Source organism: Podarcis filfolensis, assembly GCF_964270895.1.
Source record: "Podarcis filfolensis genome assembly, chromosome: 4".
Lineage (NCBI taxonomy): Eukaryota > Metazoa > Chordata > Lepidosauria > Squamata > Lacertidae > Podarcis > Podarcis filfolensis.
This window is the reverse complement of record NC_139607.1, coordinates 54,140,709-54,168,050: the sequence shown is the minus strand read 5'-3', so window position 1 is coordinate 54,168,050 and position 27,342 is coordinate 54,140,709. Positions and strand designations below refer to the sequence as shown.

Here is a 27,342-nt window from a genome sequence, read left to right as displayed (position 1 = left end):
AAACCACAGAGCCTAGGGCTTGCCGATCAGAAGGTCGGCAGTTCGAATCCCCACAACGGGGTGAGCTCCTGTTGCTCAGTCCCTGCTCCTGCCAACCTAGCAGTTCGAAAGCATGTCAAAGTGCAAGTAGATAAATAGGTACTGCTCTGGCAGGAAGGTAAACAGCGTTTCTGTGCGCTGCTCTGGTTCGCCAGAAATGGCTTAGTCATGCTGGCCACATGACCCGGAAGCTGTACACTGGCTCCCTCGGCCACTAAAGCGAGATGAGCGCTGCAACCCCAGAATCGTCTGTGACTGTGACTAATGGTCAGGGGTCCCTTTACCTTTACTAAATTTAAACAAAGAAAATGGGTAGAGAAAACAGGACTCCACATCACCATCTGGTGGCACAATGTTATATCGCATATACAACACACATAAATTGCTTTTTCTTTACCAGTCTAGCTGAGTCCAATGTTGTTTTTGACAGAAGGTGAATGGCAGTGAAATGGAAACAGTGCTGCATATAACAGATACAGGGAGGAATGGAAAACGATGCCTTCTTGGACACCTACTCCCATGACTGATACAACAGTGGAATACCTCAAATATGTGTAAATGGAAGGTGCTGGTGCTGCTGGGGAAGATATGCCAATGGAATGGCTGAAACAGATTTGAGTTGTGAGTAGGAAAGGGATGTTCACAGGGGAAGATCAGACTTAGGCAATAGCCTCTTCTCCTCTATGACCACGCTCCCTTGGATAGTGGAACTTCACACTCCAGGCCCACACCCAGTGCAGTGAACTTCCCTCCCACTTACTTCACTGGTGGTGGTGGGCAAGGAGAGAAAAAAATCACCACCATCATGGCAATGACTGCCCCTCACATGTTGCCACTTTCAGACCACATGAAAGCACTGTTTGTGTTCATGAGATGCTGGCTGCATTGAAGGGGCTGTGGTTTGAATTGTGCTTAGGGTCTGTTTGCATCCATTAGTTATTCTGCACAGGGCCTGCACATGTACTGCTTGAATGTGTGTTGGCTCTCTTCATGCAATCAAGGTCCCTGCAAAACTCAGGATTTCAAACAATGTGGCGAACAACTATGCGTACTGTGCATGTGTAAATTCTGCACAAGATGTGTGTGAAGTTTGGGGTGGAGCCTATTGCCCCAATTCCATGTGGCGTCAGACTTGTGGGAATAGAATGGAATCTGGCTTGGACAGATAGCAGTGCCCTCTTCCAATCTGTTTAGTTCAGCTCTCTGCTATTGTGATGATTTCAGTCACATTTTAATGCTGTAAAAAGGCAATATTCAACAGTATTCCCTCAGCTTGTAGCACCCTTCTACCTTCCCCTGTTCTGGCTTCCTGAACCCCCTGGTATTGCAATTTAGGAATAGTCTGGTTTGTCAGCAAACGTTTCAATAATAATAATAATAATAAAGTGTCCTCTATTGTTATGTTCTCAGGATGAAAATTATGAATTTCTAGAGTAAAGCGTAACAGCAAAGTCATTGTGAAACTATCATTTTGTTTTTTCAGCAATATCTTCCTTCTGAACCTTTAAGGTGAACCCATTTTGCTGTGTCATTCTAAAGAAGCAAGTCCTTACTCATGCTGTTTGTCTTACCAGTGCGAAACCACAAAGTATCATAATAACCCAAGTTAAAAGTGTAACAAAAATGTGTTAATATGTTCTAATGTGGCTTAGAAAAAAATTACTATTTGTCTCGTTCTCAACCTGTGTTTTAATGAATTCAGTAAGTGTGCAAGGCTTGACAGCGTTTCCTTCCACCTGTCAAATTGGTGGTACCAATAAGATAGTTGGCAAACTGATCCTGGTAGCAAACCTCAGAGTTACCTGGAGTCACATGGGCACCTTAAACACTCAGATCACGTTCAAGGAATGTCCCTGTGCCCACCACAGGTGAATTTGGATCTCAGAAAATACAAAAGAGGGTGCTTTCTTTTAATTAAGGTGGGGTCATGTGTACTGAATGGAAGCCATCACTGACAAGGCTGAATTCGAGGTGTTGCCTGGATTAAATGTGGCAATGGGTATGGAAGATTATTAGGCCTGCACATACATGACTCGTTGGTCATATGTCCATTACTGCAGGGGGATTCCCATTCACATCAGCCACTCTGGGGAGGAGGTCTGGCAAGAACCAGTGGGGCTTCCCTACTCGACTTGGGCTGCCTCGGATGTCTTACACTCATGCTGAGCTCTTTATTCAGAGTGAACTCAGAATTCCAGTTAAACTGGCCTTCTTTTTAATTATTAATCTTTGGATAATAATTCCAGCATCTCCTCTACTTATGGGCTGGATTTTGTGGCACTGCAGCATGTGAGCTCCCTCCACTGGCAGTTTATTTTTAATTGAATATGGAATGTGGAGCTACTCCTTTTTCTTTCTTTGAAGAACCCGAGGTTCTTGCCGTTTTATCTTCACAAAGTCCCTGTGAGCTATATTAAAATGAAAGTGTGTGATTAGCCCATCGTCACCTATTGGGCTTAATTATTATTATTATTATTTTATTAATTTCATTAATTAGTCACTTTTTACCAAAAAAAAGTCTCAAAGCAACTTTACAAAAATAAATGACTATGGATCTGAATCCAGGACTTCTACCCATGAGGCCATGCTGTTTTTCCTCCTGTCTTTGCTAACAAATCATACTGTTATTTGACAGCAGCAAAATAATAGGTAGCCTGTTGACAATATTGGACTGGTCAATTGCCTGATGTGCCAAGCTTATTGCTGATACAATTTGAGAGGTGAGATGCTAGGAAGACCAATGGAAGTGGCCCCATTTTTTTTTTTTTAAAAAAGGAAGAACTGAAATCATTCCAAATATTTAGGAGCTTGATGAATTAATCAGAGTAAACTCTGAACCAGCAGTTGTTTTGTGTGTGAAAGGTCTGGAATTATAGCAGAATCAATGGTCACCACCATCAATGGACAAATACAGTACACAGTTGAATCATGATTATTATTTCTCCTAATTAGACTGCTCATATTTGCTTTCCACCTAGTTTTATTACAGTGCATTTCTGCCATACAGTATAAACTGAAGAATTCACATAATATGAATTTGAAGGAAGACTGAAGAGATGGCTTGGACCTTGTTCTGTTTTAAACTAAGTTTAATGAATGCAAGATCTTGAGAAGACCAGATGCAAGCAAGGGAGGGATGTTATGCCTGTAAAAATGGTGCAGGAGAGAGAATGTCAGTAGGTTCAGCTTTTATTATGTCTCCAACACTCTGACATAATAAGCAACATTGAAAAAAATACCTTTGCATCTGGCACCACTATTTTGGAACAAGGAACACAGCACTTATTTGCTATGACATAAGTTTCTATTTGGAACACTGCAACATATGCAAAAAAGTGAGATAAAATAATTCCCTGTGAACTATGTTATAGGCAATGAACAATATGTGACCTGTACAGTAGCTATTTTTATTAGGTACAGATAAAGCTTATTTCTATTGGTGTGCCAATCAAAACATGCATTTTATATTCTTTATCCTTTGGCCTTTACTTCAGTTGATCATAGTAACTGCCATCTAGCAAATGTTAGGCTTCTGATGAATTAGATTATTTGTAGAGTACATACTGATATATGTTCATATAAATAGCTATAAATTGCCACAGAAAAAGTAGCTGTTGCAAAGCTCCTTCCTTCTCAATGGCTTTGAAGGAAGCTGCCAGAAGAGGTCCATCAATCAATCCACTATTAAGGAGAAAATGCAAGATTTGCATATTTTGTCACACATTTCAGTAATAAAATGACTGGATGGCATTGTTTTGTTGCTCTGTGGGAGAGCAAATAGCAGTAGAATTAAAGTGTTTTCCTCTTCTTTTTTATCATTATAACGTCTTACATTTGAAGACCAAAGGCAGAATAATCTGTGTAAATCAGTAGCCTTCAATCATTCGGACCTGAACTTGAAGCAAAATATGCATCACTGACCCATTACTTATACTTATTATTTTATTGTGTGTTATTTTATTGCATATTGGATAATACCCTTGCACGCACAAAGACTGAGCTGCTGCAGCTACCCATCTGCTGAGTAATTCAAAGTACTCGTCACCTTAATAACTTTCCCCAAAGAATTATGGGAACCATAGTTTAAGGGTGCTGGGAACTGCAGCTCTGTTAAGAGCAGCAAATTGTTAGCTGTTTTATACTGTATTTATTAGGTGCCAGGGACGGAGGAAGAAACATTCGCGGCATTTTTCCGCATCGGGTGCCGAACTAACTCGACCAGCCTTGGGTACTACTATGGAAGGCAACGTTTGCCGCTCCGCCTCAGGCGGCTAAACGCCTCGAGGCGGCCCTTCTCCCCACACGAGCGCAGCAGAGAGGGACCGACTTCCGCTCCCTCGCATTCAGCGAGGAGGAGGGGGCCTCGCTCGGAACGTCAACGGACGCTTTCACGGGAGGGAGCGCATGCGCAGCTGAGGGAGTAGGCGGGGACACCAAGGCGGGGCTGGGAGGAGGGAGCCGAGGGAGGAGGGCGAGCGTCAGCTGGCACCAGCGCCCAATCGGCGAAGAGCTCGTGGAGGCGGCTGTGATGTTGTCACCTGACTGTGGTCGGGCAGCGCAGCGCCTGGAGAAGCCGCGGCGGAGCTGGCCCCGAGGCAGGGGGTCGAAGTGGCTCAGGCTCGCTTGAGGGAGCTGCGGGTGAGTAAGATGGCCGGCGGCGCTGGGGCGGAGGTGGAGGGAGAAACCCTCGCGCGGGCGGGCGGAGCGGGGCTCGTGGGCGGCGCGGCGGGTTGCGGGGACAGCGCGGCAGGGAGGGCGAGAGCGCAGGCGCACAACTCGCGAGAGGCTCCCCAGAGTCTGCATGTTTTCCTCCGCGTCCGAGTGGGGGGGGGGCTGGAGCAGGGCGAGGACGAGGCTCGGCTGCCCTTTCGAGCTCAGGCTGAGAAGTGGCTCGAGGGGCGGGTGGCGGAGTCGTGGAGGCGGCGGTGTCCGGGCCACAGGCATAGAAGCGCCTTCGCCGGGCTCTGGGTGCCTCGCGGTGGCTCCGCCAGTGTCCTCCCCCCCCCCGCACCCCGTGTAGTCTCTTCGGGGCAGAGACCCACCCCTCCTAATCCTTCGACCTTGTGATTATAGAGTCCGGTTGCCGGACCTTGGGGGGGGGGTGTGCAGTCCGTGTGCCTTTTCTCCTGTGAGCCGGACTGACAATAAGACCCGCTGGCCACAGAGAGAGTCACAAGGAGCTGGGTTGGTTTGCTGTGGACGAACCATCGAAGGCTACCGCAGTCTAAAGCTAAACACTCTGACTAAGAATAAGGTTCGTCTGGGCTTAGTTGGACTTGGTTTTATGTCTTCCGTTTGAATAACGTCGGAATAACTCGCATTGTCTGGGCCTACGGAATGCAACCTTTTAAGCCTACCTGACAGCTTCCTTTGAACGCCTGCTTTCTCCTGCTACATTCCATCTCAAGACTTTGTGCCCAATGAACTCGCATGGCTTTCCTGCCAGCCACGCTAGGTTTACTATCAGACCTGAAATGCTTTGCCTGTGTTTTGTGGCACTGTGATTGGCCTAATAGCGATTTTAGAATTCTGTGGGTGGTGAACAGCAGTTTTAAAAGCCACAACTTTTTAAAAGTGCAAGCAGCAAACAAATAATTACAAATAGAAAATAAAAGCAATCCAAACCACTGGCAGCATTGAGTGAATGTGCTTAAAATGCAGCTTGAAGGATGCAACCCTTAACACACTTAAGGTATGTTCACTTTATTGCTTGCTCTGAATCCAGTGTGCAGTGTTCTCCCACTGCCCATTTTGGAAGCAGTATCTACATTGATCCATTATTTTCTTGAGAAACACTGCTGTTTTTCTGCTGAAAAACACTGATGAGTTTTTCTTCAAACCAGCTAAAATCCAACTGGGTTGGAATAGAATAATAGAATCAAAGAATTGGAGAGTTGGAAGGGATAAGTGGTAATGTGAACATTTAAGACAACCATCACACATGCACGGAAGAGCGCACATGTGCAGATGACAGCTTCATGAACATGAGTTTTGGGGGGTGGGTGGGTTGCAAGGGCATAGAAGCCATAAAGGTCATGCATGTCATGTGAAGACATTCTTACCCCCTCTCTGTGGTATGAGCAACACTATGCACATGTGGCTAGAAACACAGCTGGGAAAAATTATTTCACTGCGTTTAAGCTGCTAATGTGAACATACTCTTAACGATAAATCATTGCAGAAACTGTGTCCAAGTAAACATGTGCAGGATCAGCTGATCCCATATCTTCTGTGGACAGGATCATGAGGTTAGTTTGAAACATTGAGTGTTCCTCTTAGGGACATTGATAAAATGTGATGTCAAGAAGCTGAGTTAGTATTGTGAAGTGGAATGCTTCAAATTATAAAGAAAGTAGCCAAACATGTCTACTTGTAATGGGGGAGAAACCCATTGGATTTAGCACCTGCATCTGACAGGTGAACATAGTAGATTAAAAGGCCAGTACAGTACTTGAATGAGATCTGAATATGTCTCCTTGGTTGCACTTCGGCGAGGTCTGTTACAGATATATTACACCACTAATGTATTGCCTGAATTAAACAAAAAGCTTAATTGTGTTTTCCAAAAGATCTCTAGGCTCATGAAAAACTGCCAAGGTAAGGTAAACAATAAGCTGTGCCTTCTTTCCTCCTCCTGTTGTCTTTATTTTTCTTGGCAGCATGACATAAGCGTCTAGCTGTACCACAATAGATAAACAAGCCCAACTACATTTCATATCATTCCTCCCTCCCCTCCCCCGTTTGAATTTGTGCCTCTGAATGCATGTTGGCTATGCTTGTTCTGTTACAAGATTTAGAAACAAAGTGCTTATTTCAAATCCCATAAAACAACAGAAAATGTAACAGACAGGGAAACCTCTTTGAGGCCTGCTTAAACTTGTATTTAGTAAACTTCTGAAGGCAAAAATTAACTTGTTTTTGTTTATCACCTTCAGCTCCAAATTCTGCACAGAGTGGTCTTGGCTACTGTTTTATCATGGACAGATTGTTTTATTTCGATTTTTAAAAATGTATTTGTGATTTCATTATTATCATCGTATCACTTTGAACTTCATGGACAATTGTCTAATAATATAATAAATGAACCAAGTAGTTTAAAGCCTAGATCTCCCATATAAGGTATTTTCTTCCAATAAATAATAATGCTTAATCATAAACACCTGCATTGTAAGTCCATTGATTTCATTTGACCATAAGCCTCTTGCCACCAATGAGACCTTTTTCATTCTGACAAGGGTTCCTGCCCTTCTGAATCCTCAATAAGGACAGAGGTTCTCCCTGATGTTACCCTAAGTTTTGGAGGGCTCTGAAATCACTGAGATGTTGCTGAGATGTTGGAGCATCTCTGAGGCTTATCCGGACAGGGACAAACCTACCCCTTCTACCTTGGAGCTGGAAAGAGCTTGGACACATAACTCCCAAAGTCACACTTCACTCGGGAGGTGACTGGAGTACCTTTCAAGCTTAGTAGGAAATATATAAAATCCCATGCTTTCCATTTGGATGAAGGACAGAGTTGGAGGTGGATATAAATTTGTGTATCCTTGAATATAAAGTGTGCTTAGTCTGCAATAGTGTACATTGTTGGAATAGGTTGACATGGGAATAAGCCCCACTGAACATTATGGAGCTTACTTTTTGTTTAAAATATACTCAGGATTGGGCTATTAGAGCAGTTCTCAAAGGATGAGTTGGGTTGTATTTGAGAGTGTGGAGCACCTGAAAGTGGAGAGTTCAAAGTTCCAGGTATGGATTGGATTCTGAAGTACTTGGAGCCTTTCTTCCTCACCAGCCAATATCTGGTTGGGTTCTATGCACTCAGTAAAGGAGTGCCACCAATCAGCATTAGATTTGTACAGGGAATGCATTTCCTACTCCATGATTCCAATTTGATTTGGGAAGGAAGAGCTGGTCTTTTGATGAAGCCAGATGGTCTATACTATTTATTTTTTTCCTAATTACAGTGTTGGTGTTGGACCAGTATAAGCAACTCTGCATAGTAATCTTCACGCATTCAATCAGATTGCAGTGTGGGGAGCACATGGGAAATTCAGAAAGTCTAGAAAGACCTTGCAGCTCTGAGTTGTACATGCTTACTCAAAAGCAAACTGAGTTGCTTCCTACTGTTTTACAGTAGTCTGTTGACTGATAACTCAAAAGTGTGATGAGGTTTAGGGATGATATAATTTGTGGTGACACAGAATTATCTGTAGACTAGGTAGCAATGGCATACTGATTGTTTTTTAAGTTGACTTTAACTCTGTACAGTGTAAGAGTATAATGTTTCAGTTGAAAAGAAGCACATTTGTAAATGAAGCCTAACACCTTCCAAACTAATATTTAGATACCCAGCCCTGGAATCTTACACATATTTTCTTGGAAATAATCCACATTGAGTTCAATAGGCCCTAATCACAAGTAAGTACAGTGGTACCTCGGGTTACAGATGTTTCAGGTTACGCGATTTCGGGTTGTGCACCGTGCTGAACCCAGAAGTACTGGAACGGGTTATGGCACTCACGCGTGTGCAGAAGTGCTAAATCTCGCACTGTGGGTTGCGAACGTGCCTCCCGCACGGATCACATTCGCAACCCGAGGTTCCACTGTATGTATTGGATTTCAGTTTTAATGAATGGCGGATTTCTGTTGTTCATTTTAGTGTGGCAGTACTAATTTGCTTCTTCTTAAACTTATTGGAAATAAATTTCTAAAACGGTCAAGTAATCTGTTTGGGACTGGGATACCAAGTTACAACCCTGTATTCAGGGGATGATCCTAATATTGGCCAGGCAGCAGCAGGGCTTAACGGAATAGTAGACTATTGTTGCACCCGCAGCCCCCCCCCCTCGCATCAAGGACCTCTACAGCTGTGGCGTCTCCTCACCAGTGGAGCCCTCCTGGGCAGAGGGCCACCTGTGCCTCATCTAGATCTTCCATCATGGTGCATCAGGGGTTTTGATTGCTCTGCCCAGTGGAGACAAATTTACAGGATTGCAGCTGCAAGCTAAGCAGTTTCAAGCACTTTGAATTAAGAGGTGTTAGGATAAGGTTTCAAACACTTCAAATTAAGAGGTTTTAGGATAATACTAATTTGCATGCTAATTTGAAAAGCCCTGGGGTCATTTGTTGCAGTTAAGACTTGTAAGAACAGTCACATTTTCACTAATTACTATTAGAGCTGCTTTGCGTAAAAATACCTTTGTATTTTTTACATCCTGAATGAGGTTATATAGTCAGTCTTCAACTAAATATAAGTTGAACTCTCAAAAATCAGTTTATATGTGCACTCCCTCATATTGTATGAAGCTTTGACTTTAAAAATTGTAACACAGAGCATGATTTCTACACATATTATTGAAACAGACATTGAAAAGCTATGATGTCCCCAAATTTCCAATTTATGTGGGTCTCTCTGATAAGTAGACACATGTATACCCTAGGTTCCCTTGAGAGAAAGAGCAGGATATAAATTAAATTAAACCCTTCTCATTGTATTTTTTTTCATGGGACTGACTTTTAGGAACACTTTAATGTAAGGAGAAAATGCTTTTAACTCTTTCACTTCCAGAAGCAATGCAATTCTATCCAAGCATCATATTTGGCATCTCTGTGGGTGATAGCAACCAACAGAAGGGTTAAATGTGGTGCTTTCGGGGAGTGAGTGACAACACATTGGTTTTCTTCTCCTAGTTTCTGGCATGATAATTATTGATACATATCCCACTATCTAGCTCCGGGGCTCATAAACTTTTTACCCCCCAGGGCTTCCTTGTGAAAGCCGAAAATTATCAGCTAGCAATTACATTGACAACACTTTCTGTTGATTCTTTGCTGCAACATTTTCCTTGTGGAGAGAAGTTCCATAGCTCAGCTTTCCTGTAGTCAAGTATAAATATTTTTCCTCCCATTCTTTTGTCCTTCAATACCTTCTTTTTCTTTTCCCTCTCTGAAATGGCCATCATCTTTTCCTCCTGCCCACTGAACATCTCTTGTTTCCTGGCCATGTTCACTCAACAGGCAAATAGCTGCTGTTGCAGACATTAATCATAGACTCATAGAAATGTAGAATTGGAAGCGACCCCCCAAAAAAATCCTGGACATCTAAAAATCCTGGACAGTTGGCCAAACAACTCTCTTTAAAAAAATTCCAACTCTCTCTAAAAGCTTCCAATGGAGAAGAGTCCCATCCCTTTCCAAGGGAGTCTCTTCCACTGTCAAATAGCTCTTATTTCCAGGAAGTTCTTCCTGATGTTTGGTCAAAAGAACTGCATGTTTAAGAACACTTACACAGAACAATAATGCAAATGATGTTATTTGTTATTATTGCCCTCAAAGAGCTCAAAGTAGTATACATGGTTCTCCCATCTCAATTTCTATCCTCACAAATAGACTGGTTTGATAATAAGGGGGGTGACTAGACCAAGGTCACCCAGTGATCTTCATGGCTTTAGCAGGTATCTCTCCTAGGTTGACAGTCTGACAACATACAGTGGTACCTGAGGTTACATACGCTACAGGTTACATTTGCTTCAGGTTACAGACTCCGCTAACCCAGAAATAGTACCTCAGATTAAGAACTTTGTTTCAGAATGAGAACAGAAATCATGCTCCAGCGGCGCGGCGGCAGCAGGAGGCCCCATTAGCTAAAGTAGTGCTTCAGGTTAAGAACAGTTTCAGGTTAAGAACGGACTTCCGGAACGAATTAAGTACTTAACCTGAGGTACCACTGTAATTTGTCACCGTACCTAATGATACAGATTTCTTCCAAGTATGTATTTGTGAGATCTGTTATGGACTCAATTAAGGTGCCTATTTCTTTTAACATTGGTTCACAACATCAATAAACATTCATTTTTATCATGTTAATATATATCTCCTGTGTATATTCATTACACTAGTATCCTCCAAGGAGCTCAGGGAAATATAAAGTGGTTCATCATTTTATTCTCATAGCAATCCTGAGAAGCAAGTTAGACTGAGAGATAATGACTGGCCCAAGCTCATCTAGCAGGATTTCAGGCTGTGTTGTTGTTGTTTTTTAAAAAAAGGTTCTTCCCGGTCCTAGTTTAACCATTTCCCCCAGTTTATATACATTAATCATTTCAACATCCCAAAATCTAGAATATGTTTTTAATCATATAGTGGTCCCCCCCCATAACAGTCATTAAAATGCTTGCAGTGGATCGCCATAATAACCAAATGCTTATAAATTGAGTATTTAGGGGGGGGGGGCGGGATTCTGGTCACTTTAAAGTAAGGTTGCTCAAGTGAGGCAGTAACTTTTTCAGTAAAATGCTGTTTCATGCCATGTCAGCATAACATAATGAATCAGCAGCTCTTAACTATTGCAGGCACTCATTCAAAGCGTATCTCTTCCTCCATAAACGGGGAGGTGGTTGGGGTGGGGTTAGATAGCCAACTGTCATTTATTAGCTACTGCTTCTTGTCTATGTAAATGTCCTAAGTGGACAGCTTTTATCCCCCCATATTTTACACCAGTTGGGAAATGCGTTGTCAACAAAAGAAAATATTTTTAGGTTGGATTGTCAGATGCATCCATATTAAATCTGTACACTTTTCTTCTTTGAATACAGTATTATCCAGTTGCCTTTATTTTGTTAGTTAACATTGCAATAATCTTGCTTTATATTGGACAGCAATATTGCATGGTGGAAACCTTTGTGTTGCAACTTAAGGCACTATTCTTCTCCCTAGACACTAATTAATGAAAGTTGTGCAGTGTCTTTGTGGGGAAAAACACCAATGTATAGTTAAATTAGATCTTACCCAGTTCTGAAATGGAAGTCTTTGCTTGTGTCAATGTAGATTTTCTGTTCAAGGCTTGGGCTCAGTATAGACCTGTGGTTTAGTGGTAGCTTGATTCTCAAAGTTACAACATTATAAACTAATTCTTTCCTTCTTCTGAAACTTAAATCTTTTCCATACATCATGGTTGAATACATGATATTGCAGTCCAAGATACTTTCCAAAAAATTAGAAAGACTTTTACTAATTTTATTTTAGTTTTAAAAAACTTTCCCCAATGGTACAGGGAAGTAACAGCATATTTATAAAGGTTTAACTTTACAAACTAACATGTCCATTTTTTTCACATTTATCCTACCTTTCGATCCTAATTCAGTCCTAAGCACTACCTTGGGGATGTCTTACTAAGGAAGTTTTCATAGCCTTCTGGTTTGTTTTACGTATGTTTACAATCTTCTGTGACTTAGAATAGAGCAGGTTCAAAACACAGATACAATGTAGCACACCTTATAATTTGGGTTTTTAGCAAAGGCAGTCATAAGATGTTTTCCGAACATGAATGTGGGCAATTGTGGGATATCCTGGCAACCAGAATATGCCTTTCCTAGGGGTAAATACTGTTCTCAATGTTCTGCATGGAGGACTAGATTTGTATGCCTGTAGTATATGTGAAAGAACAACGACGCTTCTGTTCTGGAACAGCATGCCTAGGGGCCATATTCATTGAAAGCACTCATTTGTGCTGGGTGGAAAACTAGAAGCTGTAATGATCTGCTCCCACTTTCTGAATTTGTGTACCCACTTAACTTGTATTGCCGATTCAGTGTCTCCTTGTGGCTTCTGAGATGTGTAATACAGTGGTACCTCGGGTTACATACACTTCAGGTTACAGACTCTTCTAACCCAGAAATAGTGCTTCAGGTTAAGAACTTTGCTTCAGGATGAGAACAGAAATAATGCTCCGGCAGCAGGAAGCCCCATTAGCTAAAGTGATGCTTCAGGTTAAGAACAGTTTCAGCTTAAGAATGGACCTCCAGAACGAATTAAGTACTCAACCCGAGGTACCACTGTACTTTCTAATGTACCCTTTTCCTTGAAGTTTGGTGCATGTGTGACTACTAAAGATGTAGTGTTAGTTTTTTTAATTTGACATGTGGAATTTCATTAGGATATGAAGGCGGAAGTGTTCCCAAAACTGACATTGATTGTTCTTCTAAGTCTGCAATGATCCCTCCACCCAGCTTCTGTATCCTACACCATTTTTAATATTGGAGCCCATAAATTTAAAAGAGCATTCATTCTGTTTGCTTCCTCAACAGACCTGTTTGTTAAAGTTCAAGTTACATTTGTACAGACTCGCTCAGGCAATGCGGTTGCACAATTTACCCTGCATAAGCAGAATGTATTTAGCTAGAGAGATACACAAGGAAGAAATGACTCAGCTTGACAAAAAATTCAGGTATGATGACTCCTTCAATATGAAGTTCTGCCCCCACTCCTTATGCAGTCTTGTAAACTGAGCACATTTTGATGGAGACAGGTGATAAGAAATAGCTTGCTGTTTTTCATAATTAGGCTTAAAAGAGCTGGTATTAATATTGTCATCCAGTGGAGGGTAGCGGAGGGAATGGCTTGGCCTTACAATGATTCAAGAGCTACAGTTGGTCAATCCATTTATTAGGTAGTTGGTAAACAGCTTGGATTTTACAAACTTTATCCAGTGTCCATAAACGGGAAGCCATCACAGATGCTAAGGCACTGGTGTACGATGCCATTGAAAACCCAAGTCTGTCAAGAGATTAGCTGCTATATTTTGCACCAGATGAAGTTTATGAATCCTATGTAGAACATTTTACAGTAACATAGTCCTGCAGTTAGAAAGATATTCAGCTAGTTTACCAGCTTTTGAGTGAGTTTCAACCATCTGTCTCCAGTTATCAGGCAGAGTTGGTGAAAGAATCTTCTGTCAAAGAAAACATGGGCTGAAAAGTGTTATGTTGTGATACTTTTTAAATTAACATTTTCATTAAACAGAAAATTGAAGGGAGCTAGTAATTAGAAGCATTTTTGCATTAAATTTATGCAACTTCTGTTATATACCAAATGAAAGTTCTGCTTAGGGTGTGGGTAGATGAACTTTGATCTACATCTTCAGTGGTTTGAAACTTCCTTTTTTCAGTCTACGTAGCAAATTTCCTATGTACATTGTTAGCTTTGTACACAGTTACAACTACCTTAGATTGTTGTGGTTTTGTGTTTTATGTGTGTGGTGATTTAAAAAACCCAACAACACTCAACTTGATCTTAACATTTAAAATAGGACTACTACTACTACTACTACCACCATATATGTGTCAGCTATTGGTCACAACAAAAATAAATAAAAGCATTGAAACAACAGAATAAAACTCATACAGCATACATGTACTTGAATAGTGATACACCTTTGCCTCAGACCACAAATCAACACACTGGGTAATCTAAACTATCCTAACTTTTTAGAGGATGAAAATGATTGTAAGCAGGGAGCCAGGCAAGCCTCCTGGCAAAGGCCTTTCAGTTGGATTTTAAAAATTCTAACAATATTTATTTACTGTTTTATCATATATCACACTGGTTTACAACAAACCAAACCAAATATAAAACCAAACAATAAAATCGTGAAAAGTGAAAATAAATTCAAAACAAACTAAATTTATGCTTGCGGGAGGCAGTGGAAGACAGGAGTGCCTGGCGTGCTCTGGTCCATGGGGTCATGAAGAGTTGGACACGACTAAACAACAACAAATTTTATGTTGTTCACCTGATTAGGCCACATATACAGGTTATAAAATGCATCTATTAATAATTGACAGTTTTGTTTAGTGGTGACAAATCTTCTGCAATGTTTTTTCTTGGTTTAGATTCCTTTAACTTTATGGTGTTTTGTATTATTGAGCATTCTGTAAAAAAACTTTCCCTTTATCTCAGGTGTGAAGAATAGAAGCATGTTCCCTCTGAGATCTTCATCCACAGACGTGATACAGAATGTCTTTAAGTGAAAGGAACAGTGTGGTTTTTGCATATGAATCTTCAGTACACAGTGCCAATGTTCTGCTTAGTCTTGACGAACAGAGAAAGCAAGACCTTTTTTGTGATGTTACCATCTTAGTGGAAGATCAGCGATTTCGGGCCCATCGCTCTGTGCTTGCAGCCTGCAGCAATTATTTCCGTTCAAGAATTGCGGGTCAGTTGGAACCTGATCTTATTATTTTACCCGAAGAGGTAAGTGCTGCTGCTGCTGCTGCTGCTAGCTCACTTCCTATGTATGCTATTCTATCTACTCACATGTTAAAAATGTTGTTCCTGCTCAAGGTGGTGTAGATATTACAGTTAGTGAAAGCATACAAGTGATGTTTAGAATTACTATCTCAAGCAGCCATAGAATGATTTTCTGGGAGGGCAGAAAACCTTCTGTATTAGTATTATTGATTTGACTTAGTAGTTGCCTATTACAGAAAGTCTCTTAAGCAACTTACAAGAAGGTTAAACACCCAAAAGCAATGACATGAAGAACATCATTATTATTACAGTTAATTAATTTTGTATACTGGCCTCCATCTGTACATCTCAGGGAGGTTCACATTGTAAAAATACAAGGTAAAAACACAAAATACACTATAAGGTACATTTCAGTAAAACAGTACACTAACTTGCAAGCAGACAGACTACTAACCAACATCTCACATTCTGTCAAATGCCTGAGAGAACAGATATGTTTTAATCTGGTGCTTGTTTATTATTCCAAGATTATAAAGTCTATGAATACTTTGTGCCCTGTATGAGATAAAATAGAGGATGATCCAATCTCCTGCCACATCTTTCCCTCACTCATTTCTTCCTCCACATGCAGAGAAGTTTGGAGGACGCAAAGAGCTTCATGTGCATATTTTCATGCTCACAGTTAACTAGATTATCCCCTTCAGTTTATATCAAGTGTAAATCTGCAGATAATTGCATCAGCCACTCCTTATTTCAGGGGTGTTTGTCAATATTGTGAGAAAACAGATGTATCAGTTTCTTTTCCTACTAAAGATACAAATACAGGCTCACTCATGTTGAAAGGTTCTGAGTTTATAAGGAAGAGCTTAACAGAAACCTTCATGATTCCCAGACAACCATGTAAACAGTTCTCTAGAATAACCACAATTACATTAATTCTGAAACTGACAAAAAGAACTTCTCTTGCTATGCAGTCCTTCTACATGCACTTCCTCTATTTTCTTCCACTTGAATTTCCATTTCTGTAGCTCCTCAATGTAAATTTTTCTCTTTCCGTAAAAGGGGAAAAAAGTATATAGAATTCCTACAACAAATGTAATAGATGGTAAGCCATCATTTGCTTGTGTCTTGAACAGTCTTAAGTGTGTTGCATCCTGGTGTAGTGTCCTGTTCTACAGCTAACTTCTTTTTTTGAATACTCTAGGAACCTAAAAACTAATACAGTGGTACCTCTGGTTACAAACACTTCAGGTTACAGACTCCGCTAACCTGGAAGTAGTACCTCGGGTTAAGAACTTTGCCCCAGGATGAGAACAAAAATCGCGCGGCAGCAACAGGAGGCCCCATTAGCTAAAGTGGTATCTCAGGTTAAAAACGGTTTCAGGTTAAGAACGGGCCTCCAGAACTAATTAAGTTCGTAATCAGAGGTACCACTGTACGAGATTTTAATTATGTGTTCTTGTACAGTTTAGCCACTATTCTCTCCAAGAAGTATAATCCAGGCAAAGTAGTGGGTGTGCTTCAGTCAAGCCACCAGTGGCACAATGCATAAATGATTGCTGTGGCATCTCCAACTCCTAGAAGTTGTCTGTCCATGCTTTTCTGTAATAAAAACATCCTTCACACAGCAGAGATAGCTTAGTAATAGCACCAGGAAAAAACATCATAGGGATCAATATCTGTACTTTTACAAATCCATTATATTCCAAATGAATTTTCTTTAAAATATTAACAGAATGCATTGAATTAATTTAGGGCTTGGACTAAAGTTACATATTGCTGAAGTGAAATCTACTTCAAGATCCATATCCTTTTTGCAGGAAAGATGTGTGAAACAAAAATAGATTATCCATCTGCTTTTCAATAATTATTATTAAATTTTGCATGTTTTAATATCAGTTTTGCATTTTGGTAGAACAATTCCAGGGTTTCCTTTCATGGAGGAAGTATGATGTGTTGGCATTGACTCAAAAGTGGAATACACACACACACACACACACACACACACACACACACACAGCCCTCCTTAGTCCCACTTTTGTTGCTCAGTTAGTTTCCAAAGAATGTGAGTACTAAATACCTACTCCTAACGGGCACTGAAACATAGTGGTAGATGGCCATCACAGACCTCCTCCATTCTTTCCCCCTCAGATCTTAGAGCAGCAATGGCTGCATGTAGAATGAGTTCCTTATTTCAGCCCCTTTGAGCATGTTTCTTTCCTTTATACTGCAACTTTACCACCATGTTTGCATTCCACATAATGTATTGATATTTTCACAAAACCCAGTGAAACTTCTGTGTAATATATGTGTGTTCCAGGTTACCAGTTTTGCATGCTTAGACTTCTAGTCTTCAGCTTCCAATCCTTCAGCTATTTTCGTTAGTCTGGTAACATCAATCTCTAGTACCTCTCCTCATTACTTCATTCTTCACTCTCTTCTTACCTGCTTTATTCTTTTCCTTTGCACGTGCATGCATATACTGCCTATGTGTTTGGCTGCAGTTACAAGATGCGTTGCTCTTTCAGAAGCATTTTAGTATAACATTGCATAGGATAAGTTGGAATGCCCTGTGTATAAAAATTGATTTTCAGGACAGATTGTGCTGAGGTGCTTTAAGAGTGAAAATACTTCTATAAAAAGCTGTAAAAAGTGAAAAATAAAATGCAATCTGATTACTATTCCTTTGTAGCCACAAATAACTTTAGATGTTGAGCCACCATGTAACAAATGTACCTATATAGAATTTATAGCAGTTCTACAAAACGTTATTTGTAATAAAATTCTGTATAGTCAAAGTGTCCTGCCAAACATGCATTTGTTCTTTTATTGAAAGTTTTGATTGATTCTCTTCTTATATTTTCTAGTGTACATTGTAGCATTTGTTTGTCTAGCAATGAGACTGTTTGAGAGTAAGCAAGCCAAAAATAAGCATGGTTATTTAGAAGCAGTTTTAATCATAACTTGTTAATGGTTCACATTGCTAAACAGGAAGGGTTAATTTTCATACAAGTGTCATTTTTGTCTTTTGCAGGTTAGAAATTTAACATGCATCTTTTTGCTCCTCTTCCCTGCGACAGGTAACACTAAATGGATTTGAACCTTTGCTTCAATTTGCATACACTTCCAAACTTATTTTAGATAAAGACAATGTGGCTGAAGTCTGCAAGTGTGCAGAGTTTTTGGGAGTACATGACATTGAGGAATCTTGCTTTCAGTTTCTTAAATTCAAATTCCTGGACCATAAATCCGGCCGGCGGGAATACCTCCCCCCAAAATGTTGTAAACAGCGCTGTCAGAAAGAGCTTCGTAAAATAGATGCTGATGATGGGGCTCTAGAAATAGATGGTGTGGATGACATTTTACAAAATAAACGCATTCAAAATCCTCAGTTGAATGCCTGCAAAAATGAACAAAATTTGGAAATGTCTATTCTGCAAGATAATGCCAGTCAGACCTGTGAGTCTGTATCAGAAAGGGGTCATGTCTTTGGTTTAGAGTCCCTCTATCCCAAATACAGGAAGTTCCAAAAAGCTTTAGGAAATGATAAAGTCGCTATTGCGGAGTCCAACTCCAGTGTTAAAGAGATTGCATCCGTTCATCAGACTGAATCAAATACTACTGGTGCTATAAAGAAATCTCTTGACTGTGCAGCTGTGCAGCCGGTCGCAAAATGTGAAGATGCTCAGGTAGAGATGGAAGAAGATGGGAAAGAAGAGTTCATAAAAGAGACAAGGCCTCTGTTCCAAAGTATTGAATGCTCTGTGGAGAAGATGGATTCTGCTTTTGCCCCCCACAATTTTTCTGTTGCCACTCATGGACTTTATTCTGCCTCTTTCTTAAATGCATACGATCAATGTTGTAATTTGACTTTGAGTGGTATGCAGAGCAATACAGAGGTAGCTGAAAAAAATGGCATTGTCTCCGGAGCTGGAAGTTGCAAATCAGTGAATGAAAACGTTGAGGGCCCATCTTTGAAATCTCATTTGTGTGACAGAGAAAATGTGAACAGCAGTTCGCCTAGCAATCGCAGCAGTGTGGAGAGAGAGATAGCAGAACAGCTAGCAAAAGGATTTTGGAGTGATGTTTACAGCACAGATCCAGCGTGTCAAGTCAGCTTGTCTCCTGCATCATCGAAAGACTTTACAGAGCAGGTCTGTTCCGAAAAGAAAACTGAGTGCCCATGGTTAGGTATTAGGATCAGTGACAGTCCTGAACATGGCCCTCAAAGAACTTTTACAACTTTGAGCTCTGTCACTTGCCCCTTCATCAGTAATCTTGGAACTGAAAACAGCACTGATAATAATAGTGGAGACTGTGTTCCAGAACAGCAATCAGATCAGTGCCCTTACACCTGTGTGATAAACCTGGAAGAAGAATCCGAAACTGATACAGAAGGCGATAGTGAATCCTGTTCTGCCAGAGAACAGGAATGTGAGGTGAGAATGTACAAAGTATCCCCTTTTCTGTCTTAAAAGTTGCATTTTATAATTCAGAGAGCTCTTTCACTTTATTACTGGAAAGTTTAAGAGAAAGCTTAAGAGTTTCCTCCTCACTTTAAAACGAACAAACGTTTTATATAATGACAGCTTTTGTTTGCAATCATAAATGAATTTGTTTAGGAAGTAAATTCTGTTGAAATGGGTTGCGTAATTGTGCTGATTTTGCACTTGCAACACCTGCCTTAAGAAGTATATTAAGTTTTGAAAGATGAAATGGCTTTTAGGATTGAAGAAACACTTTTATTTTTAGACTTAGTTTTCCACCATGCGTACTTGCAACTAAAGGTACTTCCCCATAACCGGTTCCAAGATAATAATCACCAGAACGGTATTGTCACTGCCTAGGGCTTGCTGATCAGAAGATTGGCAGTTCGAATCCCCGTGACTGGGTGAGCTCCCGTTGCTCGATCCCTGCTCCTGCCAACCTAGCAGTTTGAAAGCATGAAGTGCAAGTAGATAAATAAGTACCACTTTGGCGGGAAGGTAAACAGTGTTTCCGTGCGCTGCTCTGGTTCGCCAGAAGCGGCTTAGTCATGCTGGCCACATGACCCGGAAGCTGTATACCGGCTCCCTCAGTCAGTAAAGCGAGATGAGCGCCGTAACCCCAGAGTCGTCCGCAACTGGACCTAACGGTCAGGGGTCCTTTACCTTTACCTTTAAGCACTGTAACAAAGTACAATTGATACTGGATTCTGGTATGAAAATGTCAGTTTTGCATAATTTCTGTCCTCCATTGAAATATTTTTGTTGAACAATTAGATCTTTTATTGCAGCTAATGTAAATTTCTTTCCACAAGCCACACAAAATTGCATTTGTGATCGTGTTCCCAACCAGATCCCCTTTCAAAATTTGGGATCATGCACAGGCCACACTTACTCTGGATATAAATACGGGTCATTTTGTATTGTGCAGCGGCTGCCTTACTAACACCTGTCTGCACAGGTGGATGTGAACCATTGAACTTTTTGGCTTCCGGGCTGCCCAGTACTCTTGCATGCGTACGCACACTTTCTCTAAAGGTGTCTAGGCACAGCTCCTATTCTGCACAGGCATGCTCTTGATATAATGTGATCAGTCTCTTATCATCACCCTCCCAACCACAGACTGGACCAACCTAGGTTCTACTTAGAACAGCATTGTGGTTCTCCCACGTACTTTCTCTTAACTGATTATTGAATTCCCCTGTATTCAGTTTAGTGAATTGAACGGTGACTAGCAAACCACCCCTACAGCTTGATTCCGGAGACTGGCTATACATTCTAATTGTTCACATATCATGCACAGTATGGCTTTCTAAAATGGAGCTAGGTTTTGACCACATCAATATTTTCAAGGCGTTTGGTCTTCATCTTTGAAGAACCCTGCTGTTCTTAAGTTCCTCTCATACTTAACATACCGTATTCACAATGGCTAATATTCAGACCTGCTGAAAAGGTTTAAATTAACTTCATGTTTAAATGCTCATGTTCCTCACTTTTTGCTAAGGATTGCTACTTCAAATGCCAAACATTTATACAGAAATTCCTCATTATTGCAGATTTAGTTAGATAAAATACCATTCCTTTCCATGTGCTGCTCTAAATATTAGCACTATAAGCATACAAAGTGGTTGTGTTTCTTTCTGAATGTGACTCTTAAGGTGATTATATATTTTAACTTTTAAGCTATTAATGTACCAATCAATTAGAAAGCAAGTATTGAGATTGTTTTTGCTGTGTTTTGGCCACGTAAATGATTGCACTAGGACATGGGTCTCCACATTTTGAAACACAGTAGGGTGTGCAAGTTTCTAAAGCTATATTTACTTTCCAGGTAAAGCTGCCATTTAATCCACAGAAGATAATTTCTCTTTCTAGAAATGACTTTCAGTCATTTCTAAAAATGCACAAATTGACGCCAGAAGAGCTGGACTGTATCCATGATATTAGAAGGCGAAGTAAAAATAGAATTGCCGCACAGCGCTGTCGTAAGCGAAAGCTTGACTGCATACAGAACCTTGAGTGTGAAATAGAGAAACTGGTATGTGTGAAAAGCATTTTTAAACCTACATTTTCAAAAGAATCCTGGATCATTTTTGCCACACCTGTAGATTCCTTTCATCATGGTTGTAAGTTTTCAGAGATAGCTGTATTGTTGAGCAGCCTGAGATCTTTCTGACTCCCATTCTCTTTATACCCCACCTGAACTGCAACTATTGCAAAGTGTCTGATGGGCAGTAAGTAGCTGGAGGGAGAAGCTGTGTACATGGAGGTGGCAGTGCAGAACTGTGTATTCCAGAGTTGAGCTGGCAGCCTGCAAGGAGAAGCTTAGCACAATAAGGCTGCTGCATTGACTCCCTCCTGTCAGGCTAGCCACCTACTTCATTTACAGCCAGAGCAGTAGCTGTACCACAGCCACCTTCACCATCTGTTTTTGTGTTTTCATTGCTACACTTCTTTCTGCTAAGCAGTGTCAGGGAGCTGCTTTATTGGTGAACATAACGGTAGCAATGTATGGAGGATTGTGTGTTTTCTCTCTTTCCAGGCTCTGGAGCAGCCTTTCTCAACCTGTGGGTCCCCAGATGTTGTTGAACTACAACTCCCATCACCCCAGCTAGCAAGGCCAGAGCTCAGGGATGATGGGAGTTGTAGTCCAACAACATCTGGGGACCCACAGGTTGAAAACCGCTGCTCTGGAGGTTGTGTTTCTTTTAGGGAGATTGAGGGCATGTTGCCTCACCGATAGCAATTGTATCAGTGATGGGGGAAATTCTGTGATGGTCAAAGTGTGTCTTTTAAAAGGGTTAGAAGGTCCCATCCTGTTTCCTCCCCAGTAAATTTGATCTTTTCTTACTTCTTGAAAAACTTTACATTTTTTCTGGTATCTCTATAGGGTATTGTAGGGGATAATAATAACCTTACTGGTGGCAAGTATCTTGATGGAGGGAATTTTGAAAAACGTCCTGAAAATCTCCTTAGTGCTGCTGTCTATCTGTTTCTGACTGTGTGTTGGATCTGAGGTATATATTTGACCCTGGTGTTTGGTATGTGGTGTCATGCCAACAAAACAAATTGCTTTACAAGGCAGTGGTGATTCGTAATTCTGCCTAGAACCAGGAGTCCCTGAGTCATTTGTAGTAAAGATGCCATTTACTGTAGCAAGGGCTCTTTCGTCCAGAGTACACACTTTATCAGAAACAAAAAGACACTTTTAATCCACACTGGCTAACTAGTGTTGCATTTCTTCCCATTTTTATTCATACATCTTAGAAGTGAAAATCATAACGATATGCTACCCTATTACTTTATAAATATCATTTACACAACTGATTGTTAGAACACAATTATGCTATTAAAGAGAGAAGCTGCTGGAAACATTAGTAGGTAATTGAGTACCCAAGTTTTGAAACTTGACTGTCGATTGACTATTTTGTACCACTACTTCTTGTTGTGTATGCTTCTTCAGCCCTAAGTATATGTAGCTATCTGTGTAGAGCCTATTGCTATGGGAAATCTGGATTATTGCCACCCACTTAATAGCTCTGTGTTGGACCATCATACACATGGCTGCTAATAAAAAGCCTAGCACGTCCTTTCTGGTACAAACACATTCACATAGGGCTGTAAGCTTGTAGACTATGTTATTGTAAGTCTTTAATATAAAATGCAGTAGCTAGAATTAGATTTCCCTGCTCAGTTTGCCTAGTTGTGTTTGTGAAGGTGTGCTTCCTCCAGTTGCTTATGTGAAGTGGTCCACAGATTATTTGGTCTGATACTACTAATCATGTCAGAAAATTCCATCATTTACATGAGTGAAGGAGCAAGAGTCTAGGAAACATTAAGAGACATGGGTATCTTCAGACAGAACAGCACTCTTCAGCATGCTGCATTTTGTCCAAGGGATACCAGTTATCTACACTGCTACCTTTAAATAGATTGAAAGTTCAGTGTATCACCCTTTCACAAATATAGCCAATTAGATTGCTGAATTAGACCACTTGAATTAAAGCTGCACATAAGTAACATTCTGGCTTTACTTTTGAGCTGTGATCATATTCCCACCTCCTTTGGAACCACATTGAACTCAGTACTTGTATGTATGGGAGTAGCTATTAGTATTGTTTTAACACTGTTCTTGAACTTGTGTTACATTTTGTTTTAATTTTTGCAAATGAGTACACATCAAGCCATCTAGTGTCATCCATTATTGTTTTCTTCTAAACTAATCCACACACCTGGAAGTACAATTTAACTTTGATTAAAAAAAAATAAAATAAAGCTGCACAGTTCATTTCAGAATAAAGCATACTGCATTTCAGAGCAAAGTACCAAACTTATAACTCTTTTGTTTTTCTGTAGCAAAATGAAAAAGAGAACTTGCTGAAGGAGAAAGATCAAATTTTGTCAACACTGGTTGAGACAAAGCAGAATCTGACAGGACTTTGCCAACAAGTATGCAAGGAAGCTGCACTGAGTCATGAGCAAATACAGATTCTTGCAAAATATTCTGCCTCTGATTGTCCACTTTCGTTTTTGGTCCCAGAGAAGGAACAACCAGCACCAGCTGATGTTATGTCTGCAACGCCATTGTGTGTAGAATTATCTGCAGGTCTTTCTGTTGCATCAACAAATGATTAGAGTTCCACTTACCAAAGTGTAAAAGGAGCATGTGATACAGATATGATCAAGCACAAAAAATTGTCCAGTTCCTGTAATAATATCTGAGAAAACATTGTGTCCAAAGAGGTGTGCAGAACAGTATTGGTCTTGCCAGTTTTCATCAATGAATGACTTGATAAATGCACTACAGAAAAACCGTATTTTTATCACACTTGTACTAACAGGGTTAAAAGATTGATTGCTTAGGAGGAATAGTGGGCATCTGCTTATGCTTAACTATCCACCATTCTCTGTGAACCCTAAAAGTAATTATGGGCTTCTCTTTCTGACATGTGAAGGAGCTGTTGTGCAGTTTAGAGGCTTTAGGCTGCCATTGCCATATGAATCAAAATAACTGGAACAATTTGCCTTCTTAAAAATTCCCTCAACAATCCAGCCTAGATGTGTTTCAAACGAATAAATGCATCTGGTGACACATCCTTGGGAATAGTGGGTCATTTCATTAGAGGCTTTTCCCATTCTTGTCATGTTGTCCTTCCATGATCTCCAAAGGTGGAACCCAGTGCTGCGACAGTGGGGTTCTGCTGACATAGTGGGACTCTTGTTTCCTTTCCTCCCCCAAACACCCACCAAATCTGCTTGGGGACTGGAGGGGACAGGAGAGGAAATTCCATTCTATCCCTTGGGCAAAAGTCCTTAGGCATTGTTGGATACTGCCCCCAATACGTGAGGTACTGCTTGACATAAAATTTGTGCTTCTTGCTTGAGATTTGATAAGTGGTTATAAGGAGAATGAAAATGATCAAGTATTCTAGAAGGATTTCAGCTTTTACTATTAATAGTGGGACCAGTTCGGATGTATTTAAAAACTATTCTCTTAAATGGATAGTTAATTTATATTCAGTTTTCATTGTCTTGTTCTTCACTTATAAAAACAGAATCACTTCGATTCTTCAATAGTTCTAATAAAAATAAGCAAATAGAGAATTTTATGGTAGGCTTCTCTGCATTGTATTAATTACAGAAAATCCATATAAAATCTGTAATTACTCTTAATAACAGAAGCTTTATCTACAGAACCTCAAATATTTTTGCTGGTTTACAAATGCAAAAGCCAATGGAATTCTTCATTTCCTACCTCAAAACAGGCATCTGTTTTTATACCTATGTTTGGAATATGATCATCTTTCTATAACTGCTTTGCAAGATTTTAGCATAGTAGATCTGCTATTTCTTAACATGCTAAGATATTGGTTAAGTTAGTGTTGACTTTAGCCTCTAGGAAAGTAAAATTGCATTTTATAAAATATAATGCGAACATACATGGGGAACATTTGGCCAAATACATAATCTGAACAGTACTCTTAATAACCAGCATGTATTACAAAAACTACACTACCTCACAGAATGATTTCAAGATCATTCAAAGCTGCAGTGGTATTCATAAATACTTGTCACGAATTAGCATTATGATTTACACAGCTTACAGACTTTTGACTTCATTGTGGAAGTTCCTCTATAAGTTCCTTTGTTTTCTTTTGTGTATGTTCAATTCCATTGTGATAATTTTAGGGAAGGATTCTAGCATTTTGGGTGTTGTGTGCATTTAATAAGGCACTTACTCTTGAAAAGTGCACATAACTTCTGTCCTAGCAGTCATATGCTTCAACTTCCTTCTTGATCCACCCTGTTCCTTTCTGACAAATCAGTTAGCAGTGCCAAATTTGTTTAGGCTTATAATGTAAAACTTATACTTTAAAGAAGTAGCTCTGTTTTGAAAGGATATAATATTGACATAATTGCTTTTGAGATACAGCTAAGTGTCAATACTGTAAACTAAATTGTATCTGTAGGGAACTGGATTTTCTATGGGCTGGCTAGTGTTGAGGTTGACAGGGACAGTCTGGCTTAAGTCTCTGTCTCTCAAAGCCAACTAACAAAGAGTCTGGAAGACTGGATTATTGTCCAGTAGAGCAGTGCATCAGAGCCTGCACTGCATTCTTGCTGTTGGTTAATAAATTTACTGAGTGGTATTCAACTAGTTTTACTCTCTGTCAATTTGTTGAAATTAATGGAGCTAGCATAGTCATGTTTGCTAATTTCTTCGGGTCTATGTTAAGTAAAACTTAATTGAATACCACTCATGGTCTGTGAATTGAAGCTCCAGGTTCAGTTCACATTTTTATAGGAATTGTTAAATATGCTCAGTTTCTAACACCTAATTGAAAAAAGGAGGTGGTTTAATACCTAATCTGCTACCTCTAGGAAAGTTTGTACAGTGATGCCTCAGGTTGTGTGCAAACACTGAACGGCTAAAACATCAACTTGCAAATGTTGGAATGAACTTCAATGGCAATTTTAATATACAAGACTCTCAGGTAAAATGTGTATTTTTTTTAGTTTCAGCCAAGAACATTCAGTTTTGAACTTGTAATATATTTGCATCAAGGCATGTCAAAAGTAGTTTAAAATATTTTGGGCAAATTGTTAGGTGTTCTAACAACAAAACAGCATCAAGATTGTAAAAAACGACTCTCCATAATTACAATTGATTTTATATCTTTCATAGTACAGTGTTTTCTAATGCAATAAAAACCACTACCCTTTCTAAGGAGGTCTTCATTTTTGTAAAATTTTGGCATTGTAGAATTGATGCATACTGATTGATTCATTTAGTACTACTAAAGCTGAACTCTGGAAATAACATTATTTATACAGTTTATATAATATATTAAAGCAGCAAATATTACTGAATTGGAATAAAACTCCTAAAAACTTACTTTCCTGAGTCTCATTCTTAACTTGGAGAAACAAACATAATTTGTTACTGTGGTTAAGCTTTGGGTCATAAAACTATCTATTTCTTAGGAAGTTTCTGAAACCCTTGCTAATAAGGGCTTATTCATATAGTGGCGTAGTTCAGACATAGAAAAAACATGGTTTCATGCCATGTGAATTAAGCCACCTAAATAGATTATAAGGTTTTGCTTCCACTTTTAAACAAAACACAATTCCTTTTTATGCTCCTCTGCTTTGTTTAAACCAAGAATGTGGAGCTTCTTTCAGTCTCAGAGCTGCTTTTCCTCATGGGTAAATGGGCAATCTTCCAGGGGTGGGTATGTCCTGATTTTTTTTATTATTATTTTTTGAGGAAGGGGGTAAAATGTGAAGGGAG

The 27,342-nt window shown here is 40.0% G+C and overlaps 1 protein-coding gene across 2 annotated transcripts; it reads left to right on the top strand.

Moving 5' to 3' along the window:
- The first annotated feature begins 4,447 nt into the window (after positions 1 to 4,447).
- Positions 4,448 to 26,944, top strand: BACH1 (BTB domain and CNC homolog 1). 2 transcript variants are annotated; one of them, XM_083611296.1, is made up of 6 exons: positions 4,462 to 4,677; positions 13,125 to 13,264; positions 14,776 to 15,069; positions 18,147 to 19,505; positions 21,382 to 21,588; positions 23,907 to 26,944. In XM_083611296.1, the coding sequence occupies exons 3-6, from the start codon at positions 14,833 to 14,835 to the stop codon at positions 24,183 to 24,185; spliced, it is 2,082 nt and encodes a 693-aa protein (XP_083467422.1). In that variant the 5' UTR covers positions 4,462 to 4,677; positions 13,125 to 13,264; positions 14,776 to 14,832; the 3' UTR covers positions 24,186 to 26,944. The 2 variants fall into 2 exon arrangements, with proteins under 2 accessions (XP_083467421.1, XP_083467422.1); XM_083611295.1 differs by lacking the exon at positions 13,125 to 13,264 and having other exon boundaries at positions 4,448 to 4,677.
- The last annotated feature ends 398 nt before the right edge of the window (positions 26,945 to 27,342 follow it).